The 16,715-nt window shown below is 52.4% G+C and overlaps 1 protein-coding gene and 1 pseudogene across 1 annotated transcript in view; one reads left to right on the top strand and one right to left on the bottom strand.

Moving 5' to 3' along the window:
- STK10 (serine/threonine kinase 10) overlaps nucleotides 1-16,715 on the bottom strand; it is a 106,575-nt gene that overhangs the window by 39,629 nt on the left and 50,231 nt on the right. Inside the window, exons 4-7 of the mRNA XM_072947237.1 lie at nucleotides 16,326-16,475; nucleotides 4,849-4,921; nucleotides 3,689-3,883; nucleotides 3,089-3,170 (exon numbers count right to left, since the gene is read on the bottom strand). Of these exons, the coding sequence (XP_072803338.1) occupies nucleotides 3,089-3,170; nucleotides 3,689-3,883; nucleotides 4,849-4,921; nucleotides 16,326-16,475 (500 nt within the window). The remainder of the gene's footprint in view (nucleotides 1-3,088; nucleotides 3,171-3,688; nucleotides 3,884-4,848; nucleotides 4,922-16,325; nucleotides 16,476-16,715) is intronic.
- Nucleotides 5,471-7,349, top strand: LOC102526851 (CDGSH iron-sulfur domain-containing protein 1 pseudogene; annotated as a pseudogene).

Genomic DNA, 16,715 nt, shown 5'->3' with positions numbered 1-16,715 from the left:
GAGGAAGGGGACCTGGAGGGCACGGAGACCTGACACCAGGCGCCTACAGCAAGGGGACGAAGGTCGGCTGCAGCAGCTGCTGGCACCAGCCAGACGAGCGCTGGGGCCTGAGCAGACCACATGGTCCAGAAGGAGTGGGCAACCCGGACAAGGATGCTGTGGTCGTGATGGTGACCGAGCGAGGTGGGCTGAAGAACAGAGTCAACCAGTGGATACCGAGCCCCGGATGTGTGACAGCTGTTATGCTAAAGACAGTGGGTGGGGACAGAATTGCATCCCCTCACACAATTCTGTGACAAGAGCACGATCCACCTCCAGCAGATGGGGAAACTGAGGCTCAGAGCGAGGACCACCTGGATTCCAGGAGGGCGAGGCTGATGTCAGAGCCTGGGTTACCGCCCTGGGATACGGTCCAGACAATATCTGTGCAAGTGAATGAATGAACTGTGAACCAGTCAGGCCGCAGGGAGAGAGCAGGGGCCAGGAGCAACCTGCGGGCAGCAGGCAGAGGCCAGGGCCGAGGTGGGGGCGTGGCCAGCTCTGGAAGGGGTGCTGGGAGTCAAGGTCTGGGCCTCCCTCTGGCCACTCAAAGCCAGGTGACCTCAGCAGGCCAATTCCCTGCCCTGAGCCTCCGGGTCCTCACCTAGGTGGGTAATAATGCCCCTCTCTAACTCAGAGAAGAGCAGGTCTTTGGAAAAAGCCTCATCTCTGAAAGGACCTTTCCTTATCTGGAGGGAGCTCTCCTTTCTGCCATCCTCTGTCTCAGCTAAGAATCCTCCGGCAGGACCTCTTTTCAACTATGGGGCGGAAATTCCAGCTTAGGATGGGGCTCCCGGTCTGCCAGGAGGGGATGAGAGACAGCTGGGCTCTTCCCGGAGGCCGCATGTCCTGCAGGCCGGATGTATGAGGCCAGGAGGTGCCTGCTCACAGGAAACAATTGGCCCCAAGCAGCTGGGAGCTTGCCTCTGGCCGCGACAGCAGGCCCACCCCACCCCCACCTGTGGCTGGCCCAGTCCAGCCCCTCCCCGACGCTGCCCCACCAAACACCACAATACTCAGCAAATGAGGCCTCCAGTGCTCCAGACACGTGTATTTCACATGGAATGCAGAAATCTACAGGGAACAATCATGATCCCTTAGCACACAGACACCCCCATTCTGCACCCCAATTTCTTTCCATTTTTTAATAATTCAATTCAGTGCATCAAACATTCACTGAGCTCAGCGCTGAGCAGTTAAGCTAAGTACTGCATAGTATCTTCTCACTTAACACTCACAACAAGGGGGAGCCTGGCTATGCTCCCCTCTTCATAGTGAGAACAGAGTCACCAGGACGTTAAGTCACTCGACCAAAGTCTCACAGCCGATGAGTGGCAGAGCTGGGCTTTGAGCCCAGGGCTTTTCAACCCCAGTCCACACACTTAATCACTGTGCCGCACACCCCAGAGGGATGCACTGTAGCCTCGAGCGCCAACCATGGCCCCAGCCCCTGGTGCACAGAAAGGAGGTACCTGGGAAAAGCAGCTGAATGCGAAGAAAGACTCAAGTGTGTGGCAGGGCGTCTGCCTCCTTTCCTCCCACCGCACGTCAGAGGCTGTCACACAGTGGAAGGACCAGCGTGGATAGGGCGTGGAAGGGCAGCCCCTCGGCATCACCCAGGCCCACTTCCTCTCCCTCCCCCAAGAGCGTTGGTGGCATGGGGACAGTGATCAGCAGACCTGGAGGCAGCCTGGTGGGCAGGCGGGGCGGGCAGCTCTCTGAACACTGTTGCAGACGGTCTGACACTCACCCCGTCGGCTGCCAGCCGTGGACACCCTGACATCAGCCCTGGGGAAGGGTGGCTCACCAGTACCTCCAATATTTCAAAAAAAGCTTCAAGAAAACTGTCACCCACTTGCCCGCCCTAAGGCTGTTCAGCCTGCTAAGGGGACACTCCCTGAGTCAGCTGTCATCCTGGCTGGCCTCCCAGATTCCACACCCAACAGCCAGAGGGGCCCTTGTTAAGTGTAAATCAGACCGTATTTACCTCCTCCAAACCCTCAAGGATGCCCCATCGCACATGGCGAAGCCCACATCCCTGTGAGGCCCTGCATGACCCTTGTGACCTGGCCCCACTCCTCTCTGAAAGGACTGTGTCCACTGTTGGCCCTCCGCTGGGAACTTGGACTTGGGGAGGGTTCCCACCATTGACTGACAAGAGGGGCCTAAACCATTTGTGCAAACAATGTGGTTCATGCCAAACACCCGCCGGCTTTCTGCAGCCCGGAACCCTGGACGTGCTGGGCGGAGGCTGCCCACGTGAGCAGCCCCCAGGAAACCCCGGGCCCTGAGTTCCCCAGCGTGCTGCCCAGGCAGGCAACACCTCACACGCATCGCCACAGCTCACCCCTGGGGAAACCAAGTGTGCCCCGTACGACTCCCCCAGGAGGGGGCTCTGGGCGCTCCTGCCTGGGTGCCCCCACGTGCCTCCTTCTCTGTATCCTTCGGCTGTAATAAGTCACGGTGGTGAGTCCGACTGTGTGCGGAGTCCCGTGTGTTCTCGCAGGGCATCACTGAACCCGGGGCAGGACACGCCCCACACTGCTCGGAGCTCACCTCCAGACCCCTGCCCCTCGCCCCGGCTCCCGCGCCCTGGCCTCCTGGCTTTCCCGCCTCGCACGAGTCATGCTCCCGTCGAAGGCCTTCGCCTCTGCTCTCGAGCACTGCTTGCCTGGCCGCCTTGCCTCCTTTAGGTGTCTACACACAGAGTCCTTCACAGGAGAGCAACCCCTCCCAGGCCCCCATCCTTGTGCTATTTCTTTTTCTCCGCAGCCCTGCTCTCCACCTGCCACGTGCACTACCTGCTCGTCTGCCGCCTGGCTCCCCAGCCAGAACATAAGCCCGGTGAGGACAGGGCTCTGGGGCTTCCTTCACCGCAGACCCCCCACCCCCCCGGCACAAGGGGAACACTGGCTGATGCATGAACAGTTGTGCACGTGGCCACCTGGGCTGGAGGAGGATGAACCCAGCTTTCAGGTCACGAGTGATCTGTCCGCAGGAAGGGCAGGGCCGAGGGGCAGGGGGCCACCGGGGAGAGGGGACCACTCACCTCCAGCAGCTGTGCAGCGCTGGGCCGGGTCTCGGGGTTCTTATCCAGGGCGGTCTTCAGGAAGTCTCGGAACTCCGCAGACCTGGGGGACAGGTGGCGGCACTCAGCTAGGAGTAGGCGAGAATCAAGAAAACTCCCCACATTGCAGACTCTGCTCTCCCAGAGTCGTGTGATTCCCAAACACCCGCTTCAAAGGACAAAGGGCGTCTTTATAAGCTAAACAGCGGAGGCGAAGGGGCCGTCACGATGACCTTCCAGTCATGGACATCACTGGCAGACAGGGACGTGGAAATCAGAGGAGCAGAAACGTGCCCGAGGCCACACAGCAAAGCACAGCAGTGCTGGGGTTTGAGCGTCAGTTCCCAGACCAGGGTCTTGCCACGTGGCTTGGCAGGTCTGGGCTCTTATTCCTGCAATATTTGCGACTTACATCCAGCTTATTTGGGTTACCTGGAGAGCTGATGTCAGGAGCAGAGGGAGGAAAAGCGCCATGTGGGCCCAGGGAGCCCAGAAAGGGGCTTTGGGGCCCAGCAGTGACACATGTCCAGGGCCCACTGGCCGTCCAGCAAATACCCTCGGGCAGGCCTCCTGGCTCCTTACCACTTAGAAGGCGTGAGCAGCGTGGGGGGGTCTGACTTGGCGATCTTGAGCAGGACGCGCATGGGGTTGAGCTCGTGGTGCGGGGGCTCGATCTGGGCCATCTCAATCAGGGTGATGCCCAGGGACCAGATGTCGGCTTTGTAGTCATACGGCGTGTCCTTCATGGTCTCACACATCACCACCTCGGGGGCCATCCTGAACCAACCAAGGGACAACAGAAGGCTAAGACCCTGGCCTCCACAGGCGCTTCTCGCAAACTCAGGGTCGGGAACCAGCACAAGCCAATGTCAGGAGGTCGGCATCACTCCCGAATCATGATCTGCACTCCTTTCCATCCCACTGTCTTCCTTCTGAGCACGGTTTTCACACAGAAAAGACGCCTTCCAAGCGGCTCCACCACCAGGTCTTGCTGCAGTTCCCGATTCCTACCACAAGATGGCAGCAGCCATCCAGAACACAGGGTCCTGGGAGGGGTGGGTAGGGGCTGTGGGGAAGGTACCCAGGAAAAACTGGGGGGGGGGGGGGGAAGGGAGGTGGAGAGAACAGAACAGCACAGAGAGGAGGATGGGACAGAAAAGGACAAAGGAATAAAAGGGCAGAGAGAGAAAGAGTGAGTGAGTAATAAGCAAGAAAGGAACCTAACTCCACAATAGGAAGCAATTAACGCATGTGAAAAACAGGAAGCAGTTAGGTGTGAAACTGAGAGAGGCTTTGTTGTTGTTGTTTAAGTAATAGTTTTGGAAAAGAAGAAAACACAGTGAACTAGAGAGGTCTGGGGAGACTTCACACGAGGGTAGGATTCACCTTCATGGCCCCAGCCCCAGCCCCCTGTTGAATTCATACGTGTTGAATTCATCACGAACCATTTTCTCTGGGGTTTCAGTGTAGTTGTTATTAATGGGGCATTTTCTATATGCATCATCCCATTTAATCCTCACAATAACCCATTACGTAGGAGCTACTACACCCCTGATTTTACAGATGAGGAAACTGAGGCACAGGAAGGCGAGAGACGCGGCCAAGGCCTCAGTGCTAGTACGTGGGGGAGTCTGGGCTCAGACCCAGCAGGCTGACTCAGGAGCCCCCGCCTTCTGTCACCGTGGGGACTTGGAGGCGCAAAGCTCAGCCCACCGTTCCATTTCCAGAAGCTACACACTCACCAGTAAGGCGTTCCTATGAAGGAATCTCGTTTCTGCAGAGTTTTCAGATTCTTGGCAGACACACCAAAGTCAGCTGCAAGACAAGAATCTCCGATAGGGTATTCGATGGACTTCCCTACACCCACAGCCCTCGAGTGTGGACTCAGAGACGCACGTTCCAAGTCAACTACCAGATGCCATTTGCTAGCTAGCAAATTAGTGATCATTAAAAAATATACCTACTGCTGTAGGAATGTATTAAGACCTGCACCTTCCGACTTGCTAATGAGAATATAAATTGAAGAGCTGTTTAGGGGAGCAGTTCAGCAATAAAGAGCAAGAAACTTTAAAATATCCATACTCTTCTGATCCAGTAATTCCCAATCTAGGAATCTACGCTAACGCAATAATCTTAAATACAAAAGTGTGTGTAATGATGTTCACCAAAGTGCCAGCAAAACAGACAAATGAAAAACAACTAGAACCGCTCAGCTTTCAGGGAATGATTTTTTAAATTTCTTATATGCAATATATAATATATTCCGTCTTTTCCAAAAAGGATTTAAGATGGTGTATCAAATACACACACACACACACACACACACACACACACACACACACACACACACACACACACAGCAAGATGAACCAGGAAATTAGGAGAGGTAAGAAAGAAGGTAAAGGGTGAGTAACTGAACAGATTAAGAAAAGGGTGATTACACATATGATGGAATGTTTTGTAGTCATATAAGTTTTGAAGTATTTTATTTAATGCTTTAATATTGATTATTATTAATCAATTATTAAGTTTTTATAATACATTTAGTAGTAATAGGAGAGGGAGATGAAGAAGTATAAACTCCCAGATACAAAATAAATGAGTCACTGGGACAAAATGCACAGAGTGAGGCACAAAGACAATTATAATGTAACATTTCTGGGTGGCAACAGATGTGTAACTAGATGTATCATGGTGATCATTTTGTAATTTATAGAAATACCGACTCACCACCTTGGGCACCAGGAATCAATGCAGTGCTGTCAATTATACTTCAAAGCAGACAAATTCACAGAAATAGCAGATTTGCGGGGGGTTGGGGGAGGGGGAGTTGGATGAAGGCAGTCCAAAGGTGCCAACCAGAAGTTATAAGATAAATAAATACTGGGGGTGTTGCGTACAACATAGGAAGTGTAATAAACACTGCTGTATATTACATACGAAAATTGTTAGGAGAGTAAATCCTGAGTTCTCATCAGATGGAAAAAATTTTTTTCTTTTATTTTGTAAATATACAAAGGGATGATGATCACTAAACTTATTGTGGTCCTCATTTCATGATGGAAGTCAAATCACTATGCTGTAACCTTCAGCTTACACAGCACTGTGTGTCAATTATATCTGAATAAAACTGGAAGGAAAAATAAATAAAAAATTTAAAATAATATGTATTTAAATATTTTAATGTTTAATACAATGTTAAATATTGTATTGGTATATTTATATAGGTTAAGCAGGAAAGGGGAGGAATGCTCAGTTGAATATAGTGTGTGGTCAGAATTAAGCCCCACCTCCCAAAAAAGGGCAAAAATATATTCTGAATAATTGGAGGAAACACACAAGCTTGCTTAAATCGTTGTCTGTGGGCGGTGAGACTAGACGAGGTTCCTTCTACTTTTCTGAATACCCTAAGTTTGCCATGACAAACACGTATGGCTTTCAGGACTAACAGAAAATAAATAAATACAATTTATCTTTACGTACGCATCCAACACCACCAGTCTTGCGTCACACACCTACTGCTGAGAGAAGAACCCAGTGCCACAGAGAGGAATTTCCTCCAGCGCTCTGGCCTCATGGGGCCAAGTTGCATCTTGATTTAAAAGACAAAGTCAGGAGCAACCCACAGCAGCCGGTGCCCTTAGGACAGACGCCTGTCCCACCTTGACTCCCACCGCCCACGCGAGCCAGTTTGTGCTCAGTGCCCTGTGCACACCCTTGCAAGCGACGGTGCCGTGAGCATGACTTCCAGCGTCGGAGCTGAATGGATCGCCGCAGTTACCACTGCTGCTGGGACAGCTGCCATTGGTTATCTAGCTTACAAAAGATTTTATGTCAAAGATCATCGCAACAATTCCATGGTAAACCCTCATATCCAAAAAGACAACCCCAAGTTAGTACATGTATTTGACATGGAGGATTTGGGAGATAAAACTGTGTGCTGCCATTGTTGGAGGTCCAAAGAGTTCCCATTCTGTGATGGAGCTCACACAAAACACAATGAAGAAACTGGCGACAACGTGGGACCTCTGATCATTAAGAAAAAGACACCTAAACAGACACTCCTGATGCTGCAAACCAACTTGTCGTGATGTTATTACCCGACTGTTTAATTTAGAGTGACGACCACTTCTGTCTACTTCACCTCTCCTGGGTTCTAGATGTGGTATATTGCACACTACAGCTTTCATATTCACAGCACTTGCCTTACTTGTTGAACCATCGCGGTGCACATTTGTTTAAACCAAAAAAGAAAAAAAGAAAAAGAAAAAACCAAAAGAAATAAATAAATAAAGTCAGGAGGAAGCAACGGCTTGAGAGAAGTGAAGTTCAGTTTGAAGCCCGGCTGCCAGAAACTGCCAAGCCATTCTCACTGCCAGCCACCCCGGAAGCCTCGCCTGGGTCTGGAAACCACAATCGGGTAAAAGCCACTGGACTCAAGAGCGTCAGTCAGTCAGATGGACAATTTCAAACCAGGAGGGAGCATGAGCCAAGAGTCTGGCCCTGAACACCAGAGCTGGGCTCCAATCCTACCTCTTCTATGTCACTGGGTTCATGCATCTATTCAACATCCAGGTACCCATCTGGAACCACACATGAGCTGGACCAGGGCAGAGAATATGGTGGGGAAGAAGCAAACGAAATCCTTGCCCTCGGGCAACTCAAGATTAGCCATGGAGTCAGACAGCAGTCAGATAAATGCCACTGAGTGTCTATTCACAATGATGTAAAGTGATGGAGAGATGGAGGTGCAGGGCTAGGAGGGTCTACAGTCGGGGGATGTGACCTCAGGAGAGGAGGGAGGGGGGTACCTGGGGGAAGTACAGCTAAGTGCCTCCAGGATATTCATCAACAAACTGAACATCTATTGTGTGCCAGGCACTGTTCTAGGCGCAGAGATGAACCAAAATCCTTACCCTCGTGTGGCTTTTTATTCTAGTGATGGAAACAGGTCCTCAACGCCATGTGGCCCCTGGTAATGAGAGGGGCCATGCAGGGATAAGGCAGGACAAAGGGTCAGAGGGTACTGGGTAGGCGGGCGGCATTTTAGGCAGGAGGTCAAGGTCTGGGGGAAAATATTTCCAGGCAGAGGAAATGAAGCTGGCTGGAGGGCCCCGGAGGGGCAGGGCAGCACGGGTGGAAGAGGGTGTTGGTGGATTTCGATAAGAGGGGAGATGGGCAGGGGCCAGGACGGTGACCAAACCTCTGACCCTCAGTTTCTCTGTGACACAGGGATGGTCATATGGTAGAACTACTTAGTAGGGCTGCAGTGAGGATTAAATGATTACACATAAAGCACTCAGCTCCAAGCCTGGCTCTTGATAAATGCTCCGTTGTGATGGGGAACATATCATGGGGTACCAGGGTCAGCACCCTTGAGATTCTTAGCCTGGGGCAAGGATGAGGCTGTACCAAGACCCCCTGCTGGGGAGTGGTCAGGAACACTGGTCTCTGAGCCTCGGTCAGCGCTAACCTTGACTGTGCTCACGGGACAGTATGGCTATGGCAGGGGGAGGGGTGTCACCTTTCAGGGTGAGATGGAAACCCAGGTGAGAAGCCAGCTCTGCCGCTGGCCACCCGGGGGCGTCTGGGCAAGTCACCAGCCCACTGAGCTCCTCGGTAAGAATGGGAGGCCAGTCTCACCTCCTTCCCACTAGGTCCTCCTGGGCCCCACGTGGGCCTGGCTCCCCTGGAAGCACCAACAATGGCTGGCACGCCCTTCTAGGAAAGTTTTGCAGACGGACTGCCTCTGGGGCGCTTGCTAGAGGAAGGCTGGAGCTCGCTGCTCCCCCCCCCACCACACCCACTGGACCCTTCCGGAGAAGGGAGGGGAAAAGCCGAAACCAAGAAACCACCAACTTTCAAAATGACACACACAGTTGGTCCCAGAGCCCTCCCTGAAGCAAATGCCAGCCAGTTTTTGGGGTGGCTGCTACTTCCCCCTCAGGGGCCCAGCCAGGAGGGTGGGGCCCCCCTCCCTGCATCCCAGGAACCTCAGGCTGTCCCTGGGCAGGGGTGGCCCCAGCTGTTTGCCCCCTGAATAGAGTTTATAAGCGGTGTCCCCCGATAGGTAGATGGCTGCCCTCGGACAATTCAAAGGGGCTTTTCACCAGACAGTCTCTTCTGGTGAAAACATTCTATTTTAAAACAAGAATCAGAGACAAAGCAGCCGGCAGGTGGGGACTCCATACACTATCACTTCCATCGGGAAAGAGACCATTTCTGCTTTGTCCACAGCTGCATCCCAGCACCACATCCGGCACAGGAAGCACTCAGCAGGGTTATCCAATGAACACCGGAACCAATGAATAGACAGGAAAAAAGGACAAAACCGTGTTTTAAGAAATATGTTTGACAGCAATTCTTGTTCTGGAAATACATCCCCAAGACTAGATTGCTAAGTCACACGGAAGCTTCTGAAAGCATTATTCAAAAGAGTGAAAAATTAGAAACAAACTAAGTTGCTGCTGGAGCCGGGTTGACGGATCTGCTCAATTTTGGCTCACCCCCGACCTTGAAATAATATGCAGCCCCTAAAAAGGATGAGTTCGCCTTTGTACGTATCAACTTGGAAGTCTGTGCATATCCCGCTGTCCCCACCACGTTGCCGACAAAGTGATGCAGAGTGGGATAAACAGTACAAACTCCAGCTGCATCGTAAAAGCGTGACACATGCCGACTGCGTGTGCACAGACGTCCACAGACACGGAAAAGGGTCTGGAAGGACGCACATGCAACTTAATCGTGACCACCTCCCTGGAAGTGGGTTTTTTGCGGAGCAGTGCACTGAGGTATCCTTACACTTTTTACTGTATGCACTTTTATTTTTTTAAATGTTTTTCATAGAGAACATGTATCATATGAATGACTCAAAAAGCTGAAATTCAGATGGCAAAATTTGGAGGGGGGTTGTTTTTGTTTTTTTTTCCTTTTAAGTAAAACCCAGCGGGGGCCAGGATGTGGTGAAAGAACTTCACATTCCGCTGCAGGGGGGTGGGGGGTGGCGTGGAGGTAAAGTGGCGCATCCAGTGTGAGGGTTGAGGGTCGGAGCAACGAAACCTGCAACAGCCCCAACCACTCGACTTCTGAGAAGTCCTCTCAAAGGTGTGATTACAGAAGGAGACTCACAGAACCACAAATAAGCCTGCCCATCACTGCGCCTCTTAGAGGATAACACCAGAGGCCTCACGAACCAGAACTGCTGTCAAATATCTTTCTTACCAATTATCCAAGTGACTTCTCTTAATTATATAGGGCATCTGCCTTCCCTGGAGCGTCCCAGAAACAGTACCAGGCAGGGAAGTGAGAATATTCTACCATGATCTGAGAGAAACGGCTTCACGTTTCAGAGCCTCAGTTTCCGCATCTGTTAACTGGGGATCAGATTATGCAACTGTGAGACGGACTGTTGCTGTTTTGTTTTTTAGGCAACTAGATACAAGCAACCACTAACGAAGCCCGTTTCCCCATTCATTCTCCTCGGCCTCCGGCCCCCCACCCCTACAGCCTTTAACTCTCTCTTTGCCTCCAAATCCTGTATTTTTCTGGTATTTTCTCTTCTCAACCTCAGCTGCAAATTCAGTCCTTTGTTCTCGCTTCCCATCCACTTGTGGCTCACTCACTCTCTCTTAACAGGCTGTGCCGGCCTATGATGGGCAGCAATCTGTTTTTCTGGCAAGTCCCAATCTTTTCTCCTTCTGGAAAAGCATCTCACCCACCTCAATCGCACTGTTCCCTGGAGCGGAGGAGGGGACTGCTGTATGACCCCGCCCCCATTCTCAGAGACTGACTAAAAGCTGGGCCAATCAGAAGAGCCCTCCTGACTGGGCCTCCTTGACTGGCCCATGGATCTGCACCCGAGCCAACCTGGGCCAATCAGAGCCCGTCACTGCAATTACTGACTCTGAGACCTGAAATGTTGAGGATCAGTTCTCCTGCAGGAGGTGATGCTGGAGAAGGTAAAAACTAAACCCAGCCGGAAGCTGTGTGAGAGGGGTTGGACTGAGAGCCTAACCAACATGCACAGAAGGGCAGAGATCAGAGACAGTCCCGGCAGCACTGTGTCCCAGGCTCCAACTAACCTCCACGTCCAGCTGCGTACCTTCCCCAGCACAGTTCCGTTACCATATACACACATTCTCCTGTCTGCCTTAAGTCACACGAGACCCGTTTTTATCATTTGCCACCAAAAGATTTTAAGGAGGGTAGTGGTTAAGCACGTGGGCTCTGAAGCCAGATGCACTGGTCTAAACCCCAGTTGTTCCTCTTACCAGCTGTGTGACTTTGGGTAAGTTAATTAACCTCTCTAGGGGCCAAATCCTTCCTCTATAAAATGTTATCAGTGGTCTTTGAGGATTCAATGAGTTACATATCAAACAGTCGCTCAGTGCCTGGTAGCCACAATGAAAGAACCAGGGCCACCCCAGCAGCTAATAGGAGTTCTGGGCTGGAGTCCAGGTATGGGTGAGAGGCGGGTGACTGGTTCCTGCCAGGCCCACCTGCCAGGCCTCCTGTACATTGGGCCTTTGGGAATTACAGCTCCTGCAGAAATCATAAACTGATAAATTAACCGCATTCCTGGAAGCTACTATTTACTGAGCACCTACTGTGTGCCAGACTCTGTCCTAGGCACTTTGATTTTTAAGCCAGTTCAGACCTCTGCTTGGAACTTGAAAGGCCCCAAAAGTTGTGAAATTCACCTCCTATCTTTGGAGAAGCACCTCTGGGGAGATGAACACAGGTTCTTTGGAGAATGGACGACACTCCTCAAGACAGCTGCTCTGAGATATTCCTCAGCCTGGGAAAGTCAGCCTTTGCTGGGCCTCTCTGATGCGCCAGGCATATAGATGCTTTGCATCTACTGTCTCGTTAAATGGTCATATCAGTTGCCCGAGGTAAGAACCACTGGCCCCACTCTGCTTGAGGAAACTGAGGCTCAGGGTTAGGTGACTCACCCACGGCCAAGGGCAGATCCAGGGCAAGGACAGAGATCTCTGGACCTCAGAGTCCTCACTCCACTTTATATTCCAGCTATCTCAGGCGGCAGACACGCTTCCCTTCTCTCTGCATGCATGGATTCCCACCGGCCATGGAGGGTAGCTTCACACCCACCCAGAGCTGGAACTTGTGTTTTTGCTTGGCAACTATCAAATGAACCTCAGAGGAAGTTTGAAATCCTAGACAGAAGTAAACAAACATTTATCAAGGAAGAAGCAAAATGCCTAGTAGCAGAAAGGGACAGACCCTGAGCCTCCCTGTGGCAGTACTGTGTCCATTTCAGCCCACTGGTCACAACAACCCTGCGAGCAGGCTCTGTTTGTTACACCTGCTGTGCATGAAAGGACTGAGGCCAGAGTGGTTAAATGTGTCTGTCCAGCTCGGAAGCGGCAGAGCCAGGATCCAAACCAGGCTTGTCTATGTCTAGAGCACGCGCTTTGCCCAGCTCACCCTGCTGCTTCTCATTCCTTCCTGCACAAACAGTGTCTCCAGCGAGGTGACACCCTTATTTGGGAGAATGATCTGCTAAGCAATTCTCTTATGCAGCCCTGAGCTGCATAAGGCCGTGCATGGGGATGGGGGTGACTCCAGGGGCCCCCAGGCAGTCCCAGGGACCTAAGAAGAGGCAGATAGACTGCCACCCCATCTCCCAGGTCTCCTCCACTGCTTCGCCAGGCTGCAGATTCCAGGCCCCAGGGGAAAGGAGGATTTTCCAAAACAAAACATCAGGCCTCAGCAGGTGTCCACACCACCTCTCCCAGGGCCCAGCGGTAACTGTGTAAATACTCACGCTCAACCCTCCCCGAACTTTTCTTCCTCCTTAATTGGCTTCCAGGTTTTCTCCCATGCATATGCCAAGTCATCTGGAAAGCTGACGCCCCCTGTTTCCGTCCCACCTCTACTGGGTTCTAAGTGGGATTCTGGAGTCAGCTCAGCACATCAGCACCGTCCAGACCAGAGGTGTGAGGGGGGACAGCACAGGAAATGAGAATCCCCCTGGGCACGTCTCAGCCCGAGGCTTCTGGGGTGCTCCCTCCAGTCCTGTCCCTACCCAGGGCTTCCCTGCACTGACGAGCCCCTCAGGCTGGCCCTGCCCCAGGCTGCCTGTGTCCTCCCTCCTCCCTCTGATAAGCTCTTGAAGGCTGAGCTGAAGGTTTGCCTTGAATTCCCCAGAGCACACAAGACTCTCTTCTGTCCCCAGATTCTCCCTGACCTGGCCCCTCCCTGGCCACCCTCCCTCCACAGTTGACTGAGCTAGACCCCTGGCAGCTGGAGTCAGGGAGACTCAAGTCCAAACCCTGCAGCTCCTCCAGCCTTGTGGTCTGACCTCGGGCGTCCCATTCCACTGGGGGCCTCAGCATTCCCACCTGCGATGGGCAAGGCCCCTCCCCTCCCCAGGTGTCCTCAGGAGCACTGATTAAATGAGATGATGTCTAGAAAGTGCCTCGTCTAATAGCTGGCACCTAGGAGGTGCTTCATAAACCCAACACACATGTGTGGTTATTTTTATTATCACTGCCCCCAAAATACCCTGCTGTTTCTCACTGTGCCTTTGCCCACAAGGCTCCCTCTTCTCGAACACCCTGCCCAGCCTGGATTAGCTGGCAGATACCCACCCACCTTCCACAGCTCGGCTCTAACTACCCTCTCACCAAAGCCTCTTCTAAACCCCCAAATCTCAGCCCCAGGGAACGGACCACCCCTCCCTGTATATTCCCCCTACCCCAGCACCGGCTCCCTCTCCACGCATCTCCTCACAGTCCAGAGAGCCCTGCAGGAGGAGGACTGGGGCCTCTGTGCTCCTGCTGTCCCCAGAGCCCAGCACAGGACAGGACCTGGCACATACCAGACACTTAATGAAAAACAGCAGTCATAGCTGGCCTTTCCAGCAAGCCTACTCTCTCTGAATATCTTCTCGTAACCAGTATCGCAAAGCTGAAGGATCACTCCCCATGATACAGATGAGAACATCAAAAGGCAGCAAAGTTAGGTGATGTGTCCAAGGTCACAGAGCGGGGGGCAGACTTGGGATTTGAACTTGGGTCTCTCGGGCTCCAGAGTGCACATGCTTAACCTCTCCAGCTAAGAACAGCCACAGGGGATGTGGGCTGGTCCCCGGGGTCACAGACTCTGCACGTATCAGGGACTCAGGTCTTCAGAAACAGCACAGAGCGTGGCCTTGCTCGTGCTGGATACAAGGAACCTCTTCATGCTGCTCGTTTCAGGACAGAACCAACCCCGCCCTCCAGACAACGAAGCACTTCTAACAAGCTCCCAGGTAATGCTCACGCTGTCACTGACCAGACCTTGGTTGGTGAAGGTCTAGAGCAGTGGTTCTCAAAGTGTGGTCCCCGGACCAGCAGCTTCAGTTGGGAGCTTGTTAGAAATGCAAGTTCTTGGGTCCCACCACAAACAGAAACCCTGGGGACCGTGCTCGGCACCCTGAGTGTTATGAGCCCTAGAGGGCACTGAGATGCACTAAATCTGAGAGCCCACTGGTCTCAAATTCAGCTTGTAAGGCCCAGCCCCCACCCTTACCCGTTGGCTCAAAGCACTCATGGAGGTGAGTGCAGAATGTGGGAGAGCCCTGGAAGTGAGTCTGCAGCCTGGGGTCAGCCCTGGCTCTGTCCTGGCCAGATCTGTGGCCTGGGGCAGGTCCTCACCCTCTCTGAGCTTCAGGGCCCTCAAAGAAGGGAGGCAGGAGCCACAGTCCTGCTGCAGAGGCTCCCCCTGGCTGCACTGCACCATGTCTGTTCCAACCCTCACGACTATCCCTGCAGTTCTCAGTCACAGGGGCTCAACAGCAGTGCAGGTTCCTGAGGACATAAGTAAAAAGTCCCTTAAAGAGACGCAGGTAACACCCGTGGAAGGATGGGGCCGAGGAAGAGGAGGGGGTGCAGATGAAGGAACTGTTAACTATCAGAGGAGGATGTTAATAGAAAATGGACGATAAACAGGAGAGCACCATCGCTCTATGTTACCATCACTCCCTAAGTCCGCTGTCCGCACATCCTTCCACTAATGGAGATGCAGGCAGAGGGACCTGGATGACAGCCAGGGCCAAGGTCTGGATGGTGAGACTGGACCACTTCCTGGCCTTTCCTTTAAACTCTCCTATACTATGTAAACTTCGCATAATAATCTTGTATTTTTTTAATCAAACAATAAGAAAACATTACTTAAAAATAACATTGTAGGCATTTATATAACAACGCAGGAGGAGATATGAGAAGAGTTCAAAGTGACTGTCTCTGGGATGAACAGGGAACGGAGGGGGCAGGAGCAGAGGACAACTGTACGCGTTATTTTGCTCAGAAAAGCTTATAAACATACAAAGAAATTCTGACACACGTGACAACATGGACGAGCCTTGAGGACATTATGCCAAGTGACATAAGCCAGTCACAGAAGACAAATGACGGCACTTCTCCGAGGGACGGAGAGCGGTCAAATTCAGAGACGGGGCAGGGAGGACGGGAGGTGGTGCCGAATGGGTACAGCGTTTCAGTCTGGGAAGACAAGGCAGTTCTGCAGATGGGCGGTGCTCACAGCTGCACAACGCAGATGTGCGTAACGCCAGTGAACTGCATGTGTGCTTACAAACAGCACAGATGCTAAATTTTACGTTATGTATATTTTAAAACAATTTTAAAAAAAAAATCCCAAAAGAGAGGAGACGTTAAAAAAAATAATCAGGTTTCAGGGAGGGTATAACTCAGTGGTAGAGTGTGTGCTTAGCATGCATGAGGTCCTGCGTTCAATCCCCAGCACCTCCATTGAAAAATGATAATAATAATGTCTTAACATGTGCCCCTGATGTACTATCTTCCATCTGGGAATGGATCAGCCTCGTCCCTCTGTCCATCACTCTCCCTCAAATTCTGTCTACTGGAAGCAAGAGCAAAAGGGGTTGGAGCAGCACCTCCCCTGGGGGCTGCTGGCCTGTGGGCGGGGTCAGTCTTGGTAGCCGGGGGCGGCCCCGTGCACTGCAGGATGCTGAGCGTCCGTCGCCTGGACCCACCAGGTACCAGTGACCCCTCCCCACCCCAAAGGTGACAACCAAAGAAGTCCCCAGGGGACAAAATCACCCTCAGCTGAGACCTCTGAGTTAGGCAGAGCCACACTGGGAACCGTGGCCCTGCGCCCTGGGGCAGACGGGAGGCTCAACATCCCGGATTCACACAGGACTCTGCCTTCCCACCTCACCCGCAGTGTCGCTCACCCAGCCTGATGTCCCCCTCCAGGGTCATCAGCACGTTGCCGGCTTTCAGGTCCCGGTGGATGATCCTCTTGCCGTGCAGGAAGGTGAGGGCTTCCAGCATCTGGCGGCAAACCACCTGAATCTGCGGCTCGGTGAGGCCTCTGTCCAGCTCTGCAAACAGAGAGGAGAACTTGTCAACTCAGCGAGCAATCACTGCAGGTGAGTCCCCGTCAGGCCCACAAGAAATGCACAAGCCGCCGACATGGCTGAGCACTTACTGTGCCACGTTCACTTCCAAGCACTTCATGGGTTACCTGCTTCGTGCTCACAGTAACCCTACAGAGCAGGCAGTTATTACCCAATTTCATAGGTGAGGAAACCAAGGCTCAGATGGGTCAAGCCACTTGCTTG

This window comes from Vicugna pacos, chromosome 22 (assembly GCF_048564905.1).
Source record: "Vicugna pacos chromosome 22, VicPac4, whole genome shotgun sequence".
Taxonomy (NCBI): domain Eukaryota; kingdom Metazoa; phylum Chordata; class Mammalia; order Artiodactyla; family Camelidae; genus Vicugna; species Vicugna pacos.
The sequence above is the reverse complement of the archived record's forward strand: the minus strand, read 5'-3'. Positions and strand labels throughout refer to the sequence as shown.